Here is a 22875-nt window from a genome sequence, read left to right as displayed (position 1 = left end):
CCTTCATTTATCACGTCAGTTTAAATGAAGGTCTGACAGGTGAATTCATGAGGAGCTGAATGAATCAGACGTTAGCTTATGAATGCTATCTTGTTTAGCACAAAACTCAACCTGTCCTCTTATACAAGTACAATATCTGCATGGGTAAAATACTGACCATTTTTTCCTGTCAGTGCAGAACATGTAAGTAGCGCTATGTTTTCTTAATCTATATATTTCTTTGCGTTTCTGGACCAGACTTAAGATGTATTCCAGTACAGGGTTCATACACATTTTGATCAATGCATTTCCATGACTTTTCCATGACTTTTAACCAAATTTCCATGACCAAACATTTTTGTGAAATCTCGGTTTACACATAAAAAAGTGAGAACATGTAGTATTTAAACAAACAATGAGAATTCCAAAGCATACAGTAAACCTTAAATGACACAAATGAATGAGAGACAATAGTTTGATTAAAAGAATGAACATTTATATAGACGCCTGTATGTATGCCTGCTTATATTTTGAGCGTCTTTCTTTTAAAAGCATATTAATTATTTCAAACTCATCGTAAATGAACCTCATGAACACATGAATATAACACATTTCCATGACTTTTCCAAAACTTTTGCGATTTTATTTTTTTCAAGGCCTTTTCCAGGCCTGGAAATAACCATTTTAAAATCCCATGACTTTTCCAGGTTTCCCATGACCGTAAGAACCCTGCCAGTAAACTACCAATTAGAGAAAAATATGACAATCTCTTGTGCATTTTATAGATTTGACCAAACAAGACTGAGTTAACGAATCGGCACCTTTAAAAGCTAAATGACTGCATATGATAAGCGCGTATAAAAATACCTGGATCTCCTCAATGCTGTGGACGATGAACATGTCCTGCAGGTCCTCCATGGCTCCGTCCATCCAGTTGTTGAAGGGCGCCGCCCTCTTGGCGAACTCCAGGTACAGCTGGTCGATGGTCTCCCACAGCTTCTCCACACGCTACACACACACACACACACACACACACACACAGTTAAAGGCGTGGACAGCTTTACTGTATCCTCTCCTGCCGTGCTGCTGTGTTTGTGTGTACCTCCAGTGCGTCCCTCCTCTTCTGGGTGAGGGTGCCCAGGTTGTCCCACTGGTCACAGATGCCCTGGCAGCGGGCGTTGACTGTGGCAGCATCGTGGTAGTCCAGCTCACTGGAGGAGACGGGACGATTAACCATCTCCACCCACGACCAAATAAACGTCACGTAGACTCACACGCAAGTTCCTTTCCAAAGATTACGTGAAATTGTCTGAACCCACCTGGATTTAATCTTTCCCCCAAATATCTGGAGTCACACTGTACTGGATTTTGACTATAATCTGGGAACATTTTTGCTTTTTAAGTACATCATTTCACCTTCGAAAGCAGATGTCATGTGTGGCACGCATTCATATCCAGCATCACGGTGCTGAACGCCGTACAGAGCATCAAAGGGATTATATCAAAACTATCAGTGAACTAAAGCTCCAGAGGAGTGGTGCGGAATGAGCAAATGTTGAGATCAAAGGTTTCTACTTCTACGAGCCGTCCTTTCATCTTTCTATCCCTCTCATTAATATGATGTCCACTTAGTCACACTTTTGTTCTTCACACCCTCGTATCTCTCTCATCAGGACCGGATCCTGAAACACTGGACTCACCGTCACCTCCATTCTTATTCCTCTTTCTCATCACTGTCTTTAAAGCTACACACACACACACACACACACACAGATCTCTTCTTACTTCAGCTCCTGGGCGATGGCGGCGATCTGCTCCACTCTGTCCTGGTGAGCGGCGAGGTCGCTCTCGAAAGCCTCGTGCTTCCTCATCAGGGCTCTGATCTCCATCAGCGAGGCCGACTCGTAGTCCTTCTGGGACAGCAGGCCCTCCTTACCTGAAACACACACGGATGTATTGATTGTTTTGTGAATATCTAGAGCACACACATAGCAAAATATGTCCGCGGGAATTAACTTCATTTAACACTCGCATCGCTTACGGTAACATAATCCCTGCCACGTTTGTCGTAGTGTATGAAATGAAAGGATGGAATGAAAAGAGTTCAACACATCTACGTACGAACGTGGTCCCAGTTTCCTCACAACGCTCGGTCATCCCTACCTCCAGTCCAGGACTCGTGCATGGAGCACTTCTGCTTGAACTTCTCGGCCAGGTGGTCGAGTCTCTCCAGGCGGCGGATCTCGGTCAGCAGCCACTCCTCGTAGCCCTTCTCCACGCCCTCCAGGCCCTTCCAGGCGTTGGCAATATCCTGGCAGAGAGAGAGAGAGAGAGAGGGGCGTCCTCATCGGTGTTATACTTTGAATACAAGGATTTCTAATCCTTCTTTTGAGACATGTTTGAGGGAATTGAGTGTTCAGAATGTGAATAAAGACTAATATCTTCATTTATTCCTTCTTCCTTCCTTCTCTTTCTTATTTTAAATTGCTGCTGTTGGGGTTCACCCTGAGGTCATTGTCTTGATTTTTACATAATTTCTTAAATTCACCTTTTAAAAAGGCACTTGCATATGAGATGCATACTCGTGTGTTATATCAAAATGTGCAGAACAATCTCAGCTCTCTATATAAAGGCACAAGGGTAAAGAGATAATATGGCCTTAAAGCTGAAAAATGTAAGCTTGATTTTTTTAATTCTTCATATTTCTTGTGAAAACATACTTTTACTCATGTGGACAAACAGTTTTGGTGATGGAAATTGGTTTACCAAAGGTCTAAGGTTGACAAAAGCAGTGGAATATATGAATAAAATGGTAGATAAATGTAAATAAATATCTAATACCAAATTTTGTATTGTCGTTTTTTGAGTAGAAGTGTTTTCTGTCAAAATGAGAGCGGGACTGAGATCAAATGGGACTGAGAAATGACTTCATCCTACAGATCAAGCTTCATAGGGGTGTGTGTAAATGAATCAAACTAAATATTTACTATATATTTGAGTCAAACATTATTATTTACAGCGGGTTGAAAGGATTTGAGCATCTTTAGGGGATGCAAAACCACACAGAAAGACGTAACAAGTCAAAGCTGAGCGTGGCCGCGCTCACCGACACCATCTTGCCCTCAGACGGCATGAAGGCGGGCCGGTTGCTCAGCCTCAGCTTGGTCTGCAGGGTGTTGAAGTTGATCTCCAGTTGGCATTTCTCCTGCACGCGGGGCGGCTTGTGGATGCGGCGGTAGTCTCGGAAGTCCTCCAGCTTCTGCTGCATGGCGCGCATGGTCTGCTCCGCCGTGCGGTTCTCCAGCCAGGGGATGGTGCGGCGGATCCACTCCAGCAGCTGCAGGAGGGGGATGTGAAGATTATAACTGTCCTGTGACTGTAATACTTTGTCTATATACTGTCTAATAACTACTAGGAGGAATACTTTCTCACACGAATGTCTAGATTTGGGTAAATCCATGTCTCGGTTGGGTCATTTCATATGTATGACTATAAAGGCCGAAACTGTTTTTAAATTCGTGGTTCTAAACCGCTTCACAAAGACACACTTTGAAGTTATAAGACCGAACGCTGTTGCTGTGAAAACCTCTGATGCGCTTGGTCATTATTTTTTAACTATTCAACGGAAAAGCAAATCAATTAAAATCAACTCTCAATAGGATAATTAAAATGTAGAAAATATGTATTGCTGCCACACTTTGATATGTGGCTTTGATATCCAGATCCAGGAATGTAGAATCATAACACTTTGTTGTAGTTAGTTGTTAAAAGCTTCTTTACAAAAAAATGTGCCTTGCTTTTTTATTTGCAACTCAACAGCAAATGGTGTTACATTGATCATAACAGGTTATTTATATACATATATATTGATTATCTGCATTTCTGTACATTGCAAATGCCCTCCTGATTTTAGCGACGTGTCATGTGAAGTCTGTGTTCGGGAGAAAACCCTCGAGTGGAAACTGTCGCTAGAGAGGAGGATGTGAGGATGTGAGGAGAGGAGGATGTGAGGAGAGGAGGAGCGTGGGAGGAAACGGCTGCAGCGGTTTCTCACCTCGCTGGCCAGCTTCTCGTACTCCTCCATGAGCTTCTCGTTCTCCTGGTTCACGGCCAGAACCTTGCAGATACGGTTGGCAGCTGTCTCCGCCTGAAGGAGGGAGAGAGTAACACTTAATACACATTTACACTGTTGGAAACAAAGCGATGCTCCAAAGAGCCTTTTTTATATACATATTAAAACCATATAATATATATATATATATATATATATATATATATATATATATATATATATATATATATATATATTACGACAACATGAAAACAAAATACCATCTGACCTGCTCAGCGCCGGCAAAGGCGTGGTAGAAGCAGGACACGTAGGTCATGATGGCCTTCTCGTCGGGTTTGGGGGTGTTCACAATATCTGGGAGGAAGAAATGATAACATTGAAATATTATGAAAAGCGTTTGAACAGTCATCCCCGGTGAGGAAAAAGCCCAAACGAGGTATTATTATAATAATATTATTATTATTATACCTTATCTGCAATTTATCTTGTAATAGTATTATTACAAAATATGTATCTATCCTTTCCCTAATTTGAAACTAAAATGACAAAATTAAACATTATTTAATTGACTGACTGATTCTTGTATTTAAGTCATTTTGTCTCCAAAACAAACACATTTCTTAGGTCAGAACCATCAGTACTTCAATAGATTCTTTTAAAGTGATTTATGCATAATTTTCTAATTACTGATGGTTGAATTTTAAGTATGAAGCTCCTCTTTTACTTTCTGCAGACGTGTCTACTGTACTTTGTGCAGTTACTAACAGGTGTGTGTCTTTCTGATTGTTTTGTTTCAGGATTTCATTTCACATCCCTCACCTTCAGCGTCGAGCATCTTGGGGATGTCCAGGAACTTCTCGGCCACTTCGAAGGCCGTGTTCAGGTTACCGATGGGGTCGTCCTGCAGGAACACAACATTACCGTCACACACGGCTCTGCACATCAGACAAGAATCATGGGAACGGCCATTATCGTGACACACACTTGAGGAAGGACAGAGGATTTATAACCTGTATTCAATCAATCAATGTTTAAATCTTGTGTGTGTGGATCTCATGGAGAGAGGATGTGTGCACTTTGCTATCTGACCACAGTGGGAAGACAAACTGCAACTACTTTTCTTCTATTTTTGCAAATGTTCAAATTATATCATTCCAATTTTCAGCACAAAACATCAGACAGCCGGTAAACTAAACATACTGGTATTGATGTCTGCCTTTAAAATCCCATTCCATTCATACAATAAATGGTATTATATGACTTGTTAGCGCTGCAAATATGAGTCCCTGGCTAATGTATATGATTGTAAATGTGAGCATGAAGGATAGCAAACATTTTTTTATCACATCTACAAAAGATTTGACATTGCAGAACTAGGTTTACACTGGATACACATTTTCACAGTATGTGACTTCTAATGCAAAGAAACTGAGTAATGGAATGAAAGATAAGAGATATCTTAAGATAAAGAGACATGAAAAGAAAAACTGATGACAACCATCATAATTCAGAATGAAGAAAGAAAATAAAGTGACTCAGAAGAGGAAGAAAGGATAACTAGGAAGGGAGGCCGGGGCACCTTTCTCAGTTTGGAGTAGTCGATGAGGTCCGGTCTGTGCCTGTGGATGAGGGCGCACAGAGCCAGGCCGTCCTTCCAACTGAGCCACGAGAACAGGCGGAGGACCGCAGGAAGGAAGGAAGTTTCATGAAGGGTGAAGGAGGAAAAGGTAACAAAAGAAAGCGGATAAGGAAGGGTGTTACATGTAGGGAGGAGCATGTTACACAGGAACACATTAAATCCAAGAAGAACCAAAAAAGATGGCTGCACTTCCCGGTGAAGCCACCGCTCGGTGTTGTGGACCCACCTGATGTGGAAGTTCTGCACGTTGACGTTCCTGTAGGGGGCGGTCTTCCTCTGGCACCACAGCAGCAGGCCCTCCTTAGCAGAGGTCTCTGGAGACGGGGAAGGGGAGGAAATGGTGAGCATCGGAAAAGTATTGTTCATTCCAGCATTATTATTTTAAAAAAAGAGAGGAGGAAACAGGGTCTTTTGTTAGAGGGGTGGATTTAAAAGTGTCTATAGGATCAAGATCTGGTGCGTTAAAGAAGGATCGTTTTGTCTGTTAATGCTAAACTAACTTTACTTTTAAAGTCAGGCTGGTGCAGATATGAGAGAAGATGTGTTACGAGAGGTCAGGTGGAGGTTGATGGCAAAGGAAGTCAAGCATGTATGACAGCAGAAGATATTGAGGACCGGGAGCAATAAAAGGAGAGTTAGAGAAGATGAAGGTGAGGGTCAGAGGTGTGAGGAAGGTCTCAGACTTTATAAGCATTAATTTATTGGGAGCTAAACCTGTCTGACAACATGAAGGTTGTTTAAAGGGACATGCGGTGCAGATGAAGTTCAGGGGAATGTGTCAGATGCACTGAATCATATAATGTGATTTATGGCATATTTAGTTCCACATTATGAGTGTGTGAGTGTGTGACATGTATGTTGTGCTCATATGACAGACGTGGTGATGATAGTCAGTCGGCTTCAATGGTGCTTGGAGTCAGATGAGAACACGTGAAGCTACAACCAGTTAGCTTAGCTTAGCATAAAGACTGGAAAGAGGGGGGAAATAGCTAGCCTGTAAAAACAAACTCCATCTCCCAGCATCCCTGAGAGCAACTAATTAACATGTTTGTTTAATTTTTTACAAAAAAACAAACAGCATTAATGTCATTCGACCAATAAAGACGTTTAACACAAACGCATGTAGCTTTAAGTTGTGTATTAATGTTACGTTAGTTTTTTTGGGGATAAAAGTCAATGTTACTTAATAAACACACACACACACCACACACACACCTTCCACAGAGATGTCCTGGATGGCAAAGCGCAGGATGATGGTCCAGATCATACCAAGGGTCATCTTCCCGTTACCGTCAACGATTTCTGTCAACACAGAATAATATGATGTAAAATATGAAAGCAGGCATCTCAGTCTCAGACGTTCTGTGTCTGCTATTGAAACAAACGGCTTTTCGAGGCTGTTGCTGTTGCTGAAGTTGAATTTCTCGCGGCCTGAAGGCTCAAAAAGCATCTTGACTGCAATTAGAATGAAGAAAATTAAAGTAAAATTAAATCACATGAAAATGTACTCGCTGTTTTTAAGAGATTAAACTGACTAAACTCAGCAGGGCAGAAAGCTCCCGCAGATTTAGAGGGATAACAAACTAAATCTGAGCATTACATTTGTATTCAAATGTAAATTAGGAGCATTTTCACTATTTAAAACAAACTCCAGTTCAGTTACTGTTGTTTTTATCTCTTCGGTCCTCCCTTCTTTATCGTATATCGAATTTCAATTCAATAATAAGTGTTTAGGAATGACTTTCTTGAAGAAACTTTAATATACTACAATTTTTTTATTATTTGAATCTCACAAAAAGCTTCCAATATTTAGAGTAAACTAAAGTATTTAAAGATAAATAAAAACATGTGTGTATTGTTTGTTCCCCACACATTGTTTCCTGCCTGCCTCGTCTCATCTGAGCTCATGATGCTGTGAACTTCAGCCATCTGGTGCTCAAAATACGTCCAAGAAATGCAAATATGGTGTGTGACCTTGGTATATTAATTTAAAAAGAGACAAAAATAGGTAGCGGAGGGCGGGAGGTAACAAAAGGCAGCGTTGTTATTCAGAGCAGGACTCACCCTCAGCGCCGATAGACACCAGCTTGACCCCCTTGCTGCAGATGAAGTCCAGAGCTTTATTCACGTTGGCGATCTTGTGGAAACGCATCTTGCCTTTGTCGGGTTTGGGCAGCCTCTCACCTGGGAAAAGTAAAAAAAAACAGTTATTCATATACAATTATGTGTTTAAGTCAAAAAGTTATGGCTTTAAATGTCAAGATTTGCTGTTTTTATATATGTATCGTTAAAAAAAGGTGATGGACATTTTATTTTGAAGGCCAAACAACTACCCGGTTAAAGTAACTATTCAGTACAGCTAAAGCAGAAAAAATGCTTTACATGAGACAATAAATGTGTAGTTTAGGATATCATTCCTGGGTGATCTAACAGCAGGTGTAATAACTGTTTGGTATTGACTTCATACCACCTGTGTTGCTTTGAGGTGCATCTCTAAGTAAAACGTTACCGAGAAGAATTAAGGTTAAAATGATGATGGAAAAAATCGATTTCTGCTTGCATTATGTCCTCAGCATTTGAGAGATCATACGCATCAGTTATTAACATTTAAAATGATTGTTTAAGAGCATAAATCATGAAGATGGCTCTTCTCTACAAAGAAAATGGCAAAAAGGAGTTTCCAAACAGCATCATCGCATGGTATAATACAGTGTATCATCCAGTGTGTGTGTGTGTGTGTGTGTGTGTGTGTGTGTGTGTGTGTGTGTGTGTGTGTGTGTGTGTGTGTGTGTGTGTTGTTGATGATGAGATCCACCTGATATGACCTCCAGCAGCAGCATGAGTTTGAGGCCATTTCTAAAGTCCTCTTCAATGTTCTCAATCGATGTCCCGGCCTTCCTCAAGTGGGAGTTACACCAAGCTGTGAAGGTCTGAGGGAGAGAGAGAGAGAGAGAGAGAGAGAGAGAGAGAGAGAGAGAGAGAGAGAGAGAGGGGGTTACACTGTCACCTTTCTGACTGTTTGACACTGAGACACTGACAGCAAGCGCTATGACTATACCTGCTGCACACAGACACACACACACACACACACACACACACACACATTATATATATATATATATATATATATATATATATATATATATATATATATATATATATATATATATATATACACACACACACGCACACACAGCTTGACGTTTCCCTTTCGAGAGCCGGGTCAAAACTGCTTCGCTAAGCAGGAACTGTCCACTTCAATTTGAGACATTTTAATGGCGTGGCTGCTGGCGGTGAGAGCGCTGCGGCACACGAGGCTCCACGGTCCGGAACAAGAAGAAACTGACTCCTGCTTTACATTGTTATTTAGTCTATTTCATGGTTTGTCTTTTGGGGAAAAAAATCATCCTATTCCTGTGACACTCACTAGATAAACACAAAAATCACTTGCATATATATATATTAGATCTAGATCAAAACAACAGGTATTTATTTATTACTGGCTTTGGCTTATATTTTAAATATGACCGTTTACAGCTCAAAGACAGTAGAATTAAGTCTGAAAAAGCATTGGATTGGTGCAACTATTGTTCCATTGTTTATTTCTGTTGCACTTATTGGTGAATGGTAAATGGACCTGTACTTGTAGAGCACTTTTCTAGTCTTCCGACCACTCAAAGCGCATTCACACTACTTGTCTTTATTCACCCATTCACACCCTGATGGGAGGGGCTAAGGTTCCACCTGCCCATCAGGAGTAGCAAACATTCATACACACATTCATGCACAGTAGGCACAGCTACGGGAAAAATTTGGGGTTAATCGTCTTTCCCAGGGACACATCGACATGGGCTAGCGGAACCGGGGATCGAACCGCCGATCCTCTGATTCTTGGATGTCCCTGCTCACCACAGTCGCCCCGCATTATTAACTTTCCTCCATGAGGATGAGTCTATTTGCGTAACAACCCTCAGCCGGGGAGTCACCTGCTATAAAGTCTTCGGTCCACCTGAGTTGAACATTTTCACGAGAGGAGGTGCCGCGTCTTTCAAAAGCCAGATCTGGGCTTTAGAAACCAAACTGTTCATTTAGCCCGCCGCTGCAGTGGGCCCCGGGCAGAAAGCAGACGGGATGTAAATGGCTCTCAGCCGCTGAGTGCTTGCTTTAGTCTGTCTGGAAAATTGCCTAATGGCGTCAGTCGTGCACGTCAGGGACAATTCAATTGGTTCCATCAGGCCATTCAATCAATCTCTGAATGGTATTTTGAGAAGCTTTCATGGTGTTTAGCTTCAAATGTGAAGATGGGATGTGTGTGTGTGTGTGTGTGTGTGTGTGTGTGTGTGTGTGTGTGTGTGTGTGTGTGTGTGTGTGTGTGTGTGTGTAAGGGCTGCTACTGTAGAGCCACAACTTTGCCAGCATTTGGAGGATGAGTGGGAGTAGAAGCAGAATAAGTACATGAGCTGAATAACTAACTACAGATGATGGTGTGGGCGGAGAGAGAGAGAGAGAGAGAGAGAGAGAGAGAGAGAGAGAGAGAGAGATGTATAAATCAGCAATGCAACCCGGTTTGTGCTCAGTAGAGGTGAGAGCATACATTTCCATGACAGCGGGGGGCATTTAACAGTCTGGAAATGAAACTGTGTACGTCCTCGTCATGTGCAGGTGTGTGTGCGCTCATATATTTGTGATCTTCCATGTGCACTGAAGCGTGACTGCGGATCAACGTGTACAGAGTGGAAGCACAAGAGACGAGACGGTGACAGGAAGAGAGGGAGGGGAAAGAAACCGGTGTTCTTGACAGAGAGAAACCACGCGAGTGGCCTCTCAGCCTCTCAGCACTGTAGAGATGAAATAATGAGCGGATTGACAGAAAATGAACAGAACTCAAGCAACACGTTTTCTAGTTTATCTATTCTGCTAATTTTCTGCTTTTCTCAACAGGAAACTGAACGTCTTTGAGGTTTGGACTGCTGGTTGGGCAAAAGAAGCAAATTGAGCTCTAATTTGACAATTTTTAGACCAAATGATTTTTACGTCAGTGTGTTTTTTATTATAACATCTACATGTTACACTGGAACACAAAAATCCAAATACATGTGTTAAATGTATAAATCATCAGATCTGCGGGGAGCAGTACAGGAATGCTGTTCAGAGTCTGGAGTTACAGAAGAGAGACAGTTGCTCTTGTGATGATGTAATCGTAACGTTTCAAGAGCAGTAACATTTATTTGACACCTGCAGTTACTAGTGCAAATAAGTATTTCATATAGACATAAACTCCTATACTTATATAATACTTATAATACTACTATTATATTACTACTATATTATATTATATAAACCAGTGTTTGTGTGAGAATATAATATACATATATATAGTTATATATATATATATATATATATATATATATATATATATATATATATATATATATATATAGTGTGTGTACAAATTTGTAATAATGAACTAATATGTAATTCATTAATTATTAATGCAACAAAAATACAATATTAGTCCAAATGAATTATTACATATAACAAAACTTTAAATTCTTAAGTATATTTTATTAACAACACTTGTGAATGCAGAACTTTTACTTTTTTGCAGTATTGGTACTCATTTAAATCTAAATACTTCTTTCACTACTGGCTGACGTTGCAACATTTGGGCAGAAAAATTGCCCAAATGTTGATGTCCCGTCTGTCAAACATTATTGGATTCAAAGTGAATTTCAGAATTTGAAGGCTAAAGAAAGACACTGGTAGAAGAGCGAGGCAGCGAAGGGAAGGAGTGACAGGAATGCCCCGGCCCCGGTGTAATTTGATGTAAGGGTCTGGCGAGGCCGCCTGTCCAACCAGCCGGGGTCCCAGCAGGTGCTCGTCTCCTTTGCCACGCATGACCAAATTTAGACCGGCTCCTAATCCAGCACACACGGGCCACTAGGCCAAGTCGGCGAGGAGACGAAAGTGTATGCAGGAGGAAGGATGCAGGGAGCCAAAGGAGCAGGGAGGAGGAGGTGGAGGTGGGGGCTAAATGAAGTAGAAGAAGAGGGAGGAGGAAAGACTGAAAAGTGAAGAGGGGGGAGGCTAAATCGGATCGCTATGGGACACCACCGAACAGCTGAGGAGGCAGGATTCCTTAGGTGAACTGTAAGAGTCCAAGACGGAGAGAAGAGGAGAAGGAAAGAATGGATTGAAGAACACGGCGACGTATAAAATAATAACTGGAGAAAGTGTGCGTAAGACGAGAGGGGTGAAGCCTCGCCGACATCAAAGGGAGGCTGATAGAAAACTAAACGGGCTGGTAATTGAAATCAAGGGATTCATTTGAACTAATAAAGCTGGAGATACAAACATAACCCAGGATATATTAAATCCAATATGCTTAACGGAGCACCGCGGGATAAAAAAAACAATTATCTGCCATACCTAGGATAGAGAAGCTATTATTTATAGTCCTCTGCGTTCTAATGCGCTATTATCTCATCCCACTGGGTTTGTTTTAAAGCCGGTGGTGGTCTGCGGAGTCCACCGGCATGAAGTCACCCTCCATCCTGGCATCGCCCCCCCGGTCTCTCCTCTGTCTGTCCGCACCTGTCGGTCTGGCCCGGGCTCACGGCCTCTTTTCACAGGTCCTTCTTGTAAAATGAGGTCATGGTGGCCGAGCTGAATGCCTGTCATAACTACGGCCCCCCCAAGGGGAAGCAGGGCTGCTGACCCTCAATACAGCTGACACACACACACACACACACACACACACACACACACACACACACACACACACACACACACACCTCTTCCCGTCAGAGGGCTCAGAGCTCTTAATAATGTCAGCTCGCTCGGCTGTCCATCAAGGAGCTGATGCAACTGACGGGAGGAGATACCGCTGCTGGCCTCAGAGGGGCAGTCATGAGCAAGATTCATTTTTACCAAACAGACCTGTTCAATACCTGTACTTTATATTACATATCAGCAGAGCCCTGATGTAGTTCGGTTGGAGTAGAAATTAATAATGTATTTAGGTGGAAATGGTAATATTGTACATTTCTTTGGGAAATGGAGGCATAATTATTTGACAAAAATAACTTTTACAGACCGAACTTGTGTTCGGTCTGTATGTGTGGTTTTTCACATGTGTGGTTTTAATTAAAAACTACAAGTCAAGACTACTCCGCTCCATGTTTGAACGGCTGCTGTCCAGCTAACGGTGACGTAACTCACACCAGTGTGGAGACACAAAATGGCCTCCTGCAGTTGACCATCTCCTGTTTTGCTGTTAAGTTACAGGTATGTACCGCCCGTCTTCTCTGGTGCCAGGATAACACATAACTCTCACACACACACACACACACACACACACACACACACACACACACACACACACTCCGGCTGTGGCTGACCTGGTGATTAGCCCAGAGGGAGTGTTACTCCTGCTATGTCAAGGTGCTCTTTACACTTACAGAGCTCAGTTTCTCCGGTCGTTGGTTACACTTTTTTTTCTTTTTCCAACGCTACTTTTGTGATCGGATGTGGCAGATGTGTCCAAATATGTGCTTACACACACACACATACACACACACACACACACTTCCATACGGACGGTGATCAGATATATTATTCATTGCTAAGGAGCAGCTTTAAAAACGCTGATAACCACATTTTTCACAATAAAACTGTTACTTTGTTCAATTAAAAGCTTTTATTTTGAAGCTGCAAAATGAGAAAATGTGGTCCTCATTTCCTCTCTTCCCTTTGCTCTAGCTCGCCCCTGTATGGGGATGAGTCCACTCGGTTTGACTGAGATCTGAACTCAGTGTGAAGCTCTGTGAGCAAGATCTCCTCTCCGCATACAGACTTAACAGTTAACTGTCTCAGATCATCCTTTGACAAAAAAAATACACCTAATTACATTTCTGCTAATGAGGTGTATAATTGATTAAACCCGCAGGACGGTCTCTATTTGCACCTCACCTCTTTGCAATCCTCCTCCACTGGTGTCCAGTCTTTTGCCACGGAGGCGTGTGCAGATTTAGTTATACATGATGTCTTCGGTAGCCGATTTCCCTAATTAGCACCTTGAAACCAGGTGACGGGTCTAATCAGGGAAATATGCTGGTGTGCGTTTGTCTGGTTTTCAAATTTGCAAGCTACTTCCATCCGACTGACAGGGAACACTGACTGCACGTATCCGTCTGCAGCTTCTTTTACTTCTGCACAGCTTCGTGCTTCAAGTGTTTCAAGACTTGATGCATTTGGTTTGACCTCTTGGCTCAAAGCCACTGTGGCACGGAGTGAGAATATGAGGCCAATAATGTAGAAAACAATAAAGCTTTTAAAAAGGGTCCATTCAGAAGCACTTGGCACTCCAGTTAGTTTGAATAAAATAAGTCCTGACGTGGCACTTAAGATGCACACAAAGGTTTTCTGTTTACTTCTCTTCTTTTTTGTTTGTTTTTCAGTTTCGTCCCATTTCGTATTTATGCAAGATCTGAAGGATTTAGAAAAAACATTTATTTTTGACTGGGGTTTTGCAATTTTAGAGCGAGTGATAATGAAAAACATTGAAACGATTAGCCTGTAATTGACATTGATATGACTTATATGACAATACTTTTATTTAAAATAACATTTGTCACACACATTTTGTCTTTCACCAGTATTGCGCCTTCTGTGATTTAAAGAAACTGCAGCAGGTCTTATTACAATTATAATACAATTTAGAATAATTGTGCAGCTCTAGTTTAAACCTTTTAATTTAGCAATCTAAATACATTTAACAACAATAATGCATCGTACCTACGTCTGCATTGTTGTCGTCTTGAGAAATAATTAAAATATTACAAGAAAAATGCAATTTTCAGAGCTTGAGTCGAAAAACTCTCGTAACTAATAATAACTTATTGCTTTGTAATGCGTCGCTATGAAGGAGCTGCTCCAGAGTGCTGCGTTTAAGGGTTTAAAGTGAACATAAAGCGCTGTATAAAACCTGCTTCATCTCAATAAACACAGGTATTTATATCTCACTGCCAGTGTACAAATAGTCTCCAAGGTTGACTCCATCCACACCTGTCACACACCTGTCCACCTTTATGTCACACACCGCTCACGTGCTCTCAGTGTACACAACAATAGCAGCACATGATAAAAGAAGAAGAAAAAAAACACTGTAAATCCCTACTTAGACGTACACAAAACACAAAACGCTTTCAGAAGTAGATTTATACATTGTAATAATGATAATGAAAAACAAAACGGTGTAGTTTTAGATTTAGTCTTATCACAAAGGTGAAGTGTAGCAGGGATCTGAAGTGACACCAAAACCTACGTAGAACATGTAATAAACACACAAATCTCCAACGGAGAAATAATGTAACACTAGCGCTTTAAAGCCACGTTGTCGTGATGTTTTGGAGCAGAAACACCTGTCTGTCTCCCGGTAATGAGGGAAACCTCTCCACCCCTCCCCCACAACCATAAAAGCAGCAGCGCCAATGTCAACCAACCGCATTATTAAAAACAGACACAAAACAACAGGGTGTTGCGCCTGCTCATCTCAGTTATTGGATTTCCTTTTAAGCAATAAAAGACACATTTCATCTTTTCGGTAGAAAGCGATATGTAACTTCTGAGGGTTGTACTGTAAATGATCATCGAAAAGACTAACTCCACCTGGGTGTTTTCCTCAAAGTCACATCAAATGCTGTTTATTCTCTCACTCTTTTATTGTCATATTACGTGAGTCTTCCCTTTGTAATCGGCCCCTCAAAGTTTTCATCGGAGGCTTCCTCAAAAAGATGGTGTCAACAATATTCAATAATAATAAAAAAACACTTCAAATCACTTTAAATCACTTCAACTGGTGCAATATAAATACATTTTATTCATAATAGTGCTATTGTGGATTCCTTACTGTTTATTTATATTACTTGATTTTTTATTTTATTTTACTATGTGTCTCTTGTGTGCACTTTATCGGTCCGCTGCTGTAATCCTGCAATGACTGTGTGACTAAATAATGTAAATAAAATATCTTATCATAACAGATGGCAATAAACCATTTGCATTAGGAAAAAAAAAAAAAAATTTAACAACCATAACACACAAATATATACTTTTTTGATATAACTAACTATAAGAAAGAGGGTGTTTTTCTATATATAAAAAAAACATGTTTTCTTTTACTAAAGAAAAGCAATCAAATGTTAAATATCTGAAAAACTGTCAATAAAGAAAAAAAAAAGAGTAAAATGAGCAACCATCTAATCAAAGACCAACAAGAGGAGCGGACATTGGATGGCAGCGTTCAGATGATATTTGTGTTTCTGACTGACTTCATGCGTCAGAGCTCTCGCAACAATGGCTGAGGATTCTTCCACCGAGCCGATAAAGTGACAGGGCAGAGGAGTTACAACACACAGCAGGTGGAGGCCCCTCCTTCTCCTCCCCTGTGGGCCCTTTAAATAACCCTCAAAACAGACCCGGAGCCCTGAACTTGGGAGCCACAAGGACAATTTAGGACAACGACAAAAGAGCCAAAGGTCGCCAACACAAACCACTAACGGGCCCCTTTTATTACTACTCGTCATTTTCAAGTGAAAAAAAAAAAACAAATAAAAAATGCTCCTCTATTATGAGGATAACGATGATTATACATAACGATATTTAAAACTGAAACCTTATCCTAATAGTGTTGACGTTGGTACATTGCGGTTTAAAGTTATGAGCCGACTAAAGTCAGAGGTTTACTCCACTAAACCTGTTGTGAGATGGTTCCCCAGATAGGAAAGGTGGAAAAATACTCTCAAATACTTTCTCTTTGTTACGTCTTAATGCCCCGAAAAGATATTCAAATTCATAATCTTTGAGGGGAAATCTGTTTTTGCTCTTGTTCTAGTTCTTGCACCTCGTGGACATGTAGTTTTGAAAAGGGTTTGAGAGCAGACACTACTTTACTTTAAAGGGTCCCAAAGGTAAAACCAGTGGAAACCACTGAATACCATTACTTACTCAGATTAATTACTATTTTTCAACTGGCATAAAGATTTATCATTTTACACGTAGGATTCTGTGGTGTCTTAGAATGAAACCAACAAATGTGTGTAGGTAATAAAAAAAAAATAAAAAATTGGCAGATAAAACTGTCAAATTAGGTTATGGTGCAAAAATCTTGAGAACGACCGTACGACAAACGTCTTTGCTCCACTGAAACAGAACCTCTGTGCGTCCACGTGCAAAGGTCATCAGCTTGATTATAAAATACGGCACTGCACCAGCATACCATTGTTCTGTGAGTAAAGGGGGAACAAAGCAAAGTGAAAACAAAAAGAGGAAATCAGGCAACTTCTCCTTCCTCCTAAATATCAACAGGTCACTTCAGGTGATGTAGGAAGACCTTTCTCTTAATCTATTAAGCTATTATTAAGTGAACAGCTGTTCCAGGTTACATTATCAGCTGCTGTAAGTATATAAATCCCCAACATCATTTTATCAGCCTTCCTTTGCACCTCTATAAAAGGATTAACGAGCTAATATCCCAGAGACCCCGGCTGACAACGGGCCACCGCAAGGCCCGAGTCCAAACCCATGGATTTATGCCCGTGTTTAGAGGATAAAAGGCCTAGCACACCTCTTCTAGTGGAAGCGTGTGTGTATGTGTGTGTATGTGTGTGTGTGTGTGTGTGTCATCCCCGTGCCAGATGCCAGTGAGATCTACTGTGGGCACAAGGGATTTCAGCTGGTGAGGGAGCAGGTGGAGCAGGTGATGAAAGACAAAAGTCCTCCGCCCGTCGACACGGTGAGAACAATACCAACGATTTGAAATATTCATGGAGGAGTTTTGTGCAAACAGAATATGATATTAGGCTCCTCTCTGGAACGTACATCCGCTCCCACAACATCACACGTGGCATTTTAACGGGAGCGACTCGATGAAGACATCCGACTTTGATTCACAGCACACGAGTCGAGTGTCGCCGTGCTCAGAGAAACTAAACGGCGCCCCATGGATGCGCGGGGACTGCGGCCGACAGTCCTGCAGCACATTATCCACAACGCAGGCGCACACAACTCGCGGATGGTGAAGTCAATCGCTCGTCTCGACCCGGCCATCTGTCTGCGTCGTCACGTTGATTGCTTTTGGCACAGTGGGTCCTGCTGCGCTCCATTATGCCGCCCCGCATTGTGTTCCTCCGCCACGGGGCTCCGGGTCGCCGTGCCTCCGGATTGACGAGCCAAAACCTGCAACAATGAGCTCCTCCGGCACCGTCTGTGTGTGTGTGTGTGTGTGTGTGTGTGTGTGTGTGTTAGCGGCGCCGGAAATGCTGACAGCAGAAGGAAGAGCAGGAACACGATGGGGCACTTTTCACATTTTGGGGGTTTAACGATTCCTGTAATTTGACGTCATTTCAGTTCACCAAGGATGTTGGTAATCCTTTTTTGGGGGCAGAGTGTTGATGGCATATTGGGATCAAAGTTACACATGATGGGAGGGATACTTCCTCAAATATCTGTGACTGAAGTTGTTATGCTTTGTGCATCATGAAGAAAGCAGAAAAGAAAGACTAAGAGCTCTGTAGCGGTATGCGAACAACCCAACAATGACTGACTGGGTTCATCAACCTAGCGTAGCATGTTAGCTACAACTGAGGCTGATGGGAATGTCAGTAGTTCTGCAGGCCTTTAAAACCAGTAGAAACAAACAGGGACATGTTGACCTGATGGTGGGGCAAAAGTCAAAGATTGTCCAATAGCTGTGAAGACATTTCACTCAAAGCCATCAAAGGGAAACTCATGGTGGCACCAGGGGAGAAGTCATCGGGGTCCATCCTCTGGGCACCATGAATGCATGTGGGACATCTCATGGCAATCCCTCCAAAACCTGCAGAGATGTTCTACCAAAGCGGTGCATTCTCATCCCAACAGCAGCTCTGCCAGCTTGGATACGAATATGACGTCTTCACGAGAGAAAAAGCAACTTCTTTCCTTTTTTTTGTGACATAGGAAAAGTCACTAACAGTGGCAAAGAAAAGTCATTTTCTTCTTCCAACTTTCAATTGTCAGTAAGGTTGAATGTAATAACCCAGATTTTCTGCTTGTGCTGCAGACACATAATCGCACACACGGGGCGTCCTGATCCTTCATTGTTCGCTCCTTTCTGCCATCTCTCGTTACGCAAGCCATCAGAAGAATTGACTGAGTGTGTGATCGATGAAGGAGAATAAAAGGTGAGCGTACAGGTTCATGGTTGACGGCGGCAGCAAGTCTTTTGTCATTTAATGAGCCCTGGACTGCGGGGACGGATGCGAGAGGCGTAAATTGCTGTAAGTGGTTGCGGAGGATTTATGGCTGATGTGAGAAGGAGGACGGGAGGAGGAGGAGGAGGAGGAAGAGGAGGAGGGGGGGTTGTGTCTAATTTCAGAAGGCAAGTTCTTTCTCTGAAATAAGACGCAAAACTGTACAGGCAGATCTGGGGTCAGCTAATTCCATCTGAACAGGAGCCTTGATCATGAGAACCTATGTGTGAAACTGATGTAACGCTGTCTCCAGGAACGTACAGCCCAAAACCAAGCCCCTGCTGACCTTGCGTTTCGACTAGAGAGCCACAGAACGGTTATTTAATGCTCTACTCAGACGCTCTCGCCACTCACAACCTCGTTTGTGTGATTGTGTACGTCGTAAAACTGAAGCGAGACCCGATTGAGCGCGCGCGTGACTGCGGCTGTCCCGGCTCGTCATTCAGGAAGTCCTGGTTTAGCCGCTAGCGCAGAGCAGTTAACGCCTGAGGCAACAGCTAATAAACGTCCTTCAGTCTGCATGAAACGCACACAGAATCCAAACAGACCCCCCTCTGCGGTGCGTTCAAATGCTCCCTTTAGAGATGAAGTCACAGCTCCAGGTTGGACGAAGTCAAAGATGACGGCCTTCTTCTATTCGTTATCTCAACCGCAGCTCTACAGATATCTTCATGACCTCAGTCCTATTATAAGAGGCCCATCATCTCAGCAGACGTCAAACTGACGACTGGAACTTCTGCTCCCACCTGCCTATAAATATCCATCGCGTGACACAGCATAGGGGTTTTTCTTCTTCTTCTTCTTCTTCTTCTTCTTCTTCTTCTTCATACAAAGACGGGTCAGTGTTCAGGTCGTCTCATTACCGACAGGAAACGGACTGGTCGACATTGAATGCAACATTTAAGTGCAACACCATTAGGACCCAAGGTGACATTTTAAAGGCCATCTATCCTCTGTGTGTCATTCGTTACCGAGGTCACGGACTTCTGCGTCCTCATCTACTGGGCTGGTTGGAGCTTTGTACTGCATGAACTCAAAGTTAAATTCATTTGATTGCGCTGTTGTTGTTTTCTGTTTGAGTTCGTCTGCGCACAAAAACTGCATATTATATCATATACTGTTATGGAACTCACATCTCTGTCAACCAGGCAATTTCCTTTTATTCTATTTACAGACCCACAGGATTGCTCTGATCCGATCAAAATGGCCGCCCTCACAGCCCATCAATCATTATTTCTACTTTCGTCCGCTTCTTCTGCGGGAACTTTTCCTGTCTTCAAACTGTGTCTCCCAATGCTCATAAGAACTCAAACAGACGACTCCTTCGTGCTCTCGTAAAATACAGTGAATGAAGACAATTTCACACGCACACACACATGCACACACACACACACACACACTCCTCAGCCCTTCCTACGGCCTCCCGGGGCTCCTGCACTAAAGCAGTTTATAGAAGCCTCCATACATGGACACGGCTTCTGGAATAGCAACTGCTATTTGATCTGACTGCAAGTTCTCTCACCTCTCCACTTACATCTAACCCTCGTACACCTCGTCGCTGCGTCTCTCACACAACACGGGCGCTGCACTAATCAATGCTTTTATTTCACCTGGAATGAACTTTAGAGGGACATTTTGTTTGAATCGATATCCAGCTAACGCCAACTACGGTTGTTACTTTATGAAAGCTATTTGCGTAAAGAATTTTCCAACGTATCTTAGTCATGTCTTATTTATTTCTCTTGAGAAAATGCCGGATGAGTTGCATGTATTCTTGAGGCAGGAGGGGCCGAGGAGGACTCCAGCCCTCGACGCCTTGTCTTCTAACCGTTTGTGCCCCGTCTTGTTTTGGTTTGTTTACAAACGGCAAACATATTAATGCTGAAATCAGAAAATCCCACATTCCCCCCAAAAAGAAGTCCCAGTCTGCTCCACTGGTCCGGTGAGTGGCGATACGCTGGAGAGATCCAGAGATCAACGCGTAACTGTTCCTGCATGGCGATCACATGATCCTGACAGAGGGAATTATGGGAGGGAATCTAAAATACCAAGTTGCATCTTGGGATTGGATCCTGTCGGCCGAGCAGTGGGCACAAAGCAGCCGAATGTGGGGATTTCTTCACTAATGGTGCAAATTAAGTCGAAGAGAAAGGAAAGATGTCTCATACGCTCTTTGAAAAAGATCGCTGTACTTTCATCCCAGATAAGAGAGCAGCTTATATACGACATAATTATGAAGCAGCCTGTTCCCACTGTGAAAGGAACACAAATTATCAACGGCAACGGGAGTTCCCTATGTTCAGGTTGGTCTTGACAGATTGATGTGTAGCCAGTGTTTAGTTAAGGACCCTAACAGTCTATATGTAGTGCTGTTAATATTAATAGAAAAGCACAGAACATCATGAGGCCTCAAGGCAAGAATGTCGTGCACAAGGAAGCATTTCAAATCCCTTGTTTGGACAGCTTTTTCCTTATATGACATCTACAGAAAGATGTCCACGGGCTACAATTACAAATCGCCGTCATCCAGTGAGGAACGTTTGCAAAAGCTCTCCTCAATGTAGTAATTTAGTATTGTCTCAGGACCCATCAGGTACAGGTGAAGAGCTGTGACCCCGTCTGGCTCCTGCACTGCTGGCTGAGCTGTTAAAGTGCAGAATGAGATTAGACCAGAATAGATTTGATTACGCAGCACCTTCAGCGCTCTCCCCGCCCACACAGAGGGACATTACACTCGGTTGAGTGGATAAATATCCCATAACTGGATGTAACTTTATAACACTGGAAGCTGGCGATGATCAGTCTTTTGGCCACTTCATTCCCGTTGTGCCCCCGTGGAACAGAGCAGATAGGAATTGAATAAAATGGATTTTTGTACTGTTAATCATGGGAATAAATGTGGCAATAACCCAAATACTGTTTGTCGTTTGTATTATCATTCTATTTACATGATACCTGCTCATGAAACTGGGAGATAATTTAGTATTTTGGCAAGAAATGGGATAAACTTGAGTGTGACTTTTTTCCCTGTGTGATTTTAACCTCTTTGGTAAATATCACATATCAATGTCGTCAGCCATCATTACACAAGTTAAGACTATTTTTACACTTCCTTAAGACAAACATCAGTTTGGACATTGGGAGAAGAGAAGAAGGATGTTTGAGGGTCTATCAATACACTAATCATTCAACGTGAGGCTAATAGGTCAGCTGCGCCCATAAGCTTGTTGATAACCCTATGTAATGCGTATTTATAGGTTATTGCTAACATAAGCTTGGCTAGGCGGCCAGTCATTCACTTAGCAAGCAGCTGAACTCTCAAACTATGTGAAACAGAAGATGACTTCAGTCACAGCGGGGAACCTCTAGGTGAATATTCTTTTTACTTTTATACGATACACAAAAAAGGAAAAGTACTAGTTATGGATGCAGCATGATTTCTGAAGGGTCTACAGCCCTGTGCACAAGCAGACTTAACATAGTGCTTTTCTAATGAATAGCCACATGTACATTACGGCCGGTCCTGTGAGAGCACAGCTCTGAGATGAGAGTTCATCTTCAAACAGCTATTGATCCCCCTTTTAAAAGATCACTACATTTTGCAGATGGGCTCGGGTAAGACCTCTCCGAGGCCGACATCGATGAGCTTTGGGGGGGGTTCATGGAAACATCGACTTCTGGGATGCTGCGGATGCTTTGAGGACAGGATATGACGAGACGCAGCCCAACCAATCTCACCACTCCGTCCTTTCGTATCTCATTCCATCTGACTCGCGTTTGATGGATGCAATACCTAATGTGATTTGTCCCCCGAAACTCAATAGCAATCTCACAAGAGCTGCTTCTTGATATACATATATAAACCAGTGTGTCAAGATGTACAATTCAGACAC

General features: G+C 42.3%; 1 protein-coding gene across 1 annotated transcript in view; it reads right to left on the bottom strand.

Annotated features, from left to right (window-relative positions):
• actn3b (actinin alpha 3b) overlaps nt 1-22875 on the bottom strand; it is a 30004-nt gene that overhangs the window by 3908 nt on the left and 3221 nt on the right. The window contains exons 2-14 of the mRNA XM_079215554.1: nt 8506-8620; nt 7755-7874; nt 6906-6992; nt 5917-6004; nt 5631-5709; nt 4871-4952; nt 4320-4405; nt 4034-4126; nt 3086-3316; nt 2143-2290; nt 1765-1915; nt 1082-1190; nt 847-987 (exon numbers count right to left, since the gene is read on the bottom strand). Coding sequence (XP_079071680.1) covers nt 847-987; nt 1082-1190; nt 1765-1915; nt 2143-2290; nt 3086-3316; nt 4034-4126; nt 4320-4405; nt 4871-4952; nt 5631-5709; nt 5917-6004; nt 6906-6992; nt 7755-7874; nt 8506-8620 — 1530 coding nt within the window. The remainder of the gene's footprint in view (nt 1-846; nt 988-1081; nt 1191-1764; nt 1916-2142; nt 2291-3085; nt 3317-4033; nt 4127-4319; nt 4406-4870; nt 4953-5630; nt 5710-5916; nt 6005-6905; nt 6993-7754; nt 7875-8505; nt 8621-22875) is intronic.

This window comes from Taurulus bubalis, assembly GCF_910589615.1.
Source record: "Taurulus bubalis genome assembly, chromosome: 3".
Taxonomy (NCBI): domain Eukaryota; kingdom Metazoa; phylum Chordata; class Actinopteri; order Perciformes; family Cottidae; genus Taurulus; species Taurulus bubalis.
This window is presented reverse-complemented; position numbering and strand designations above follow the sequence as displayed.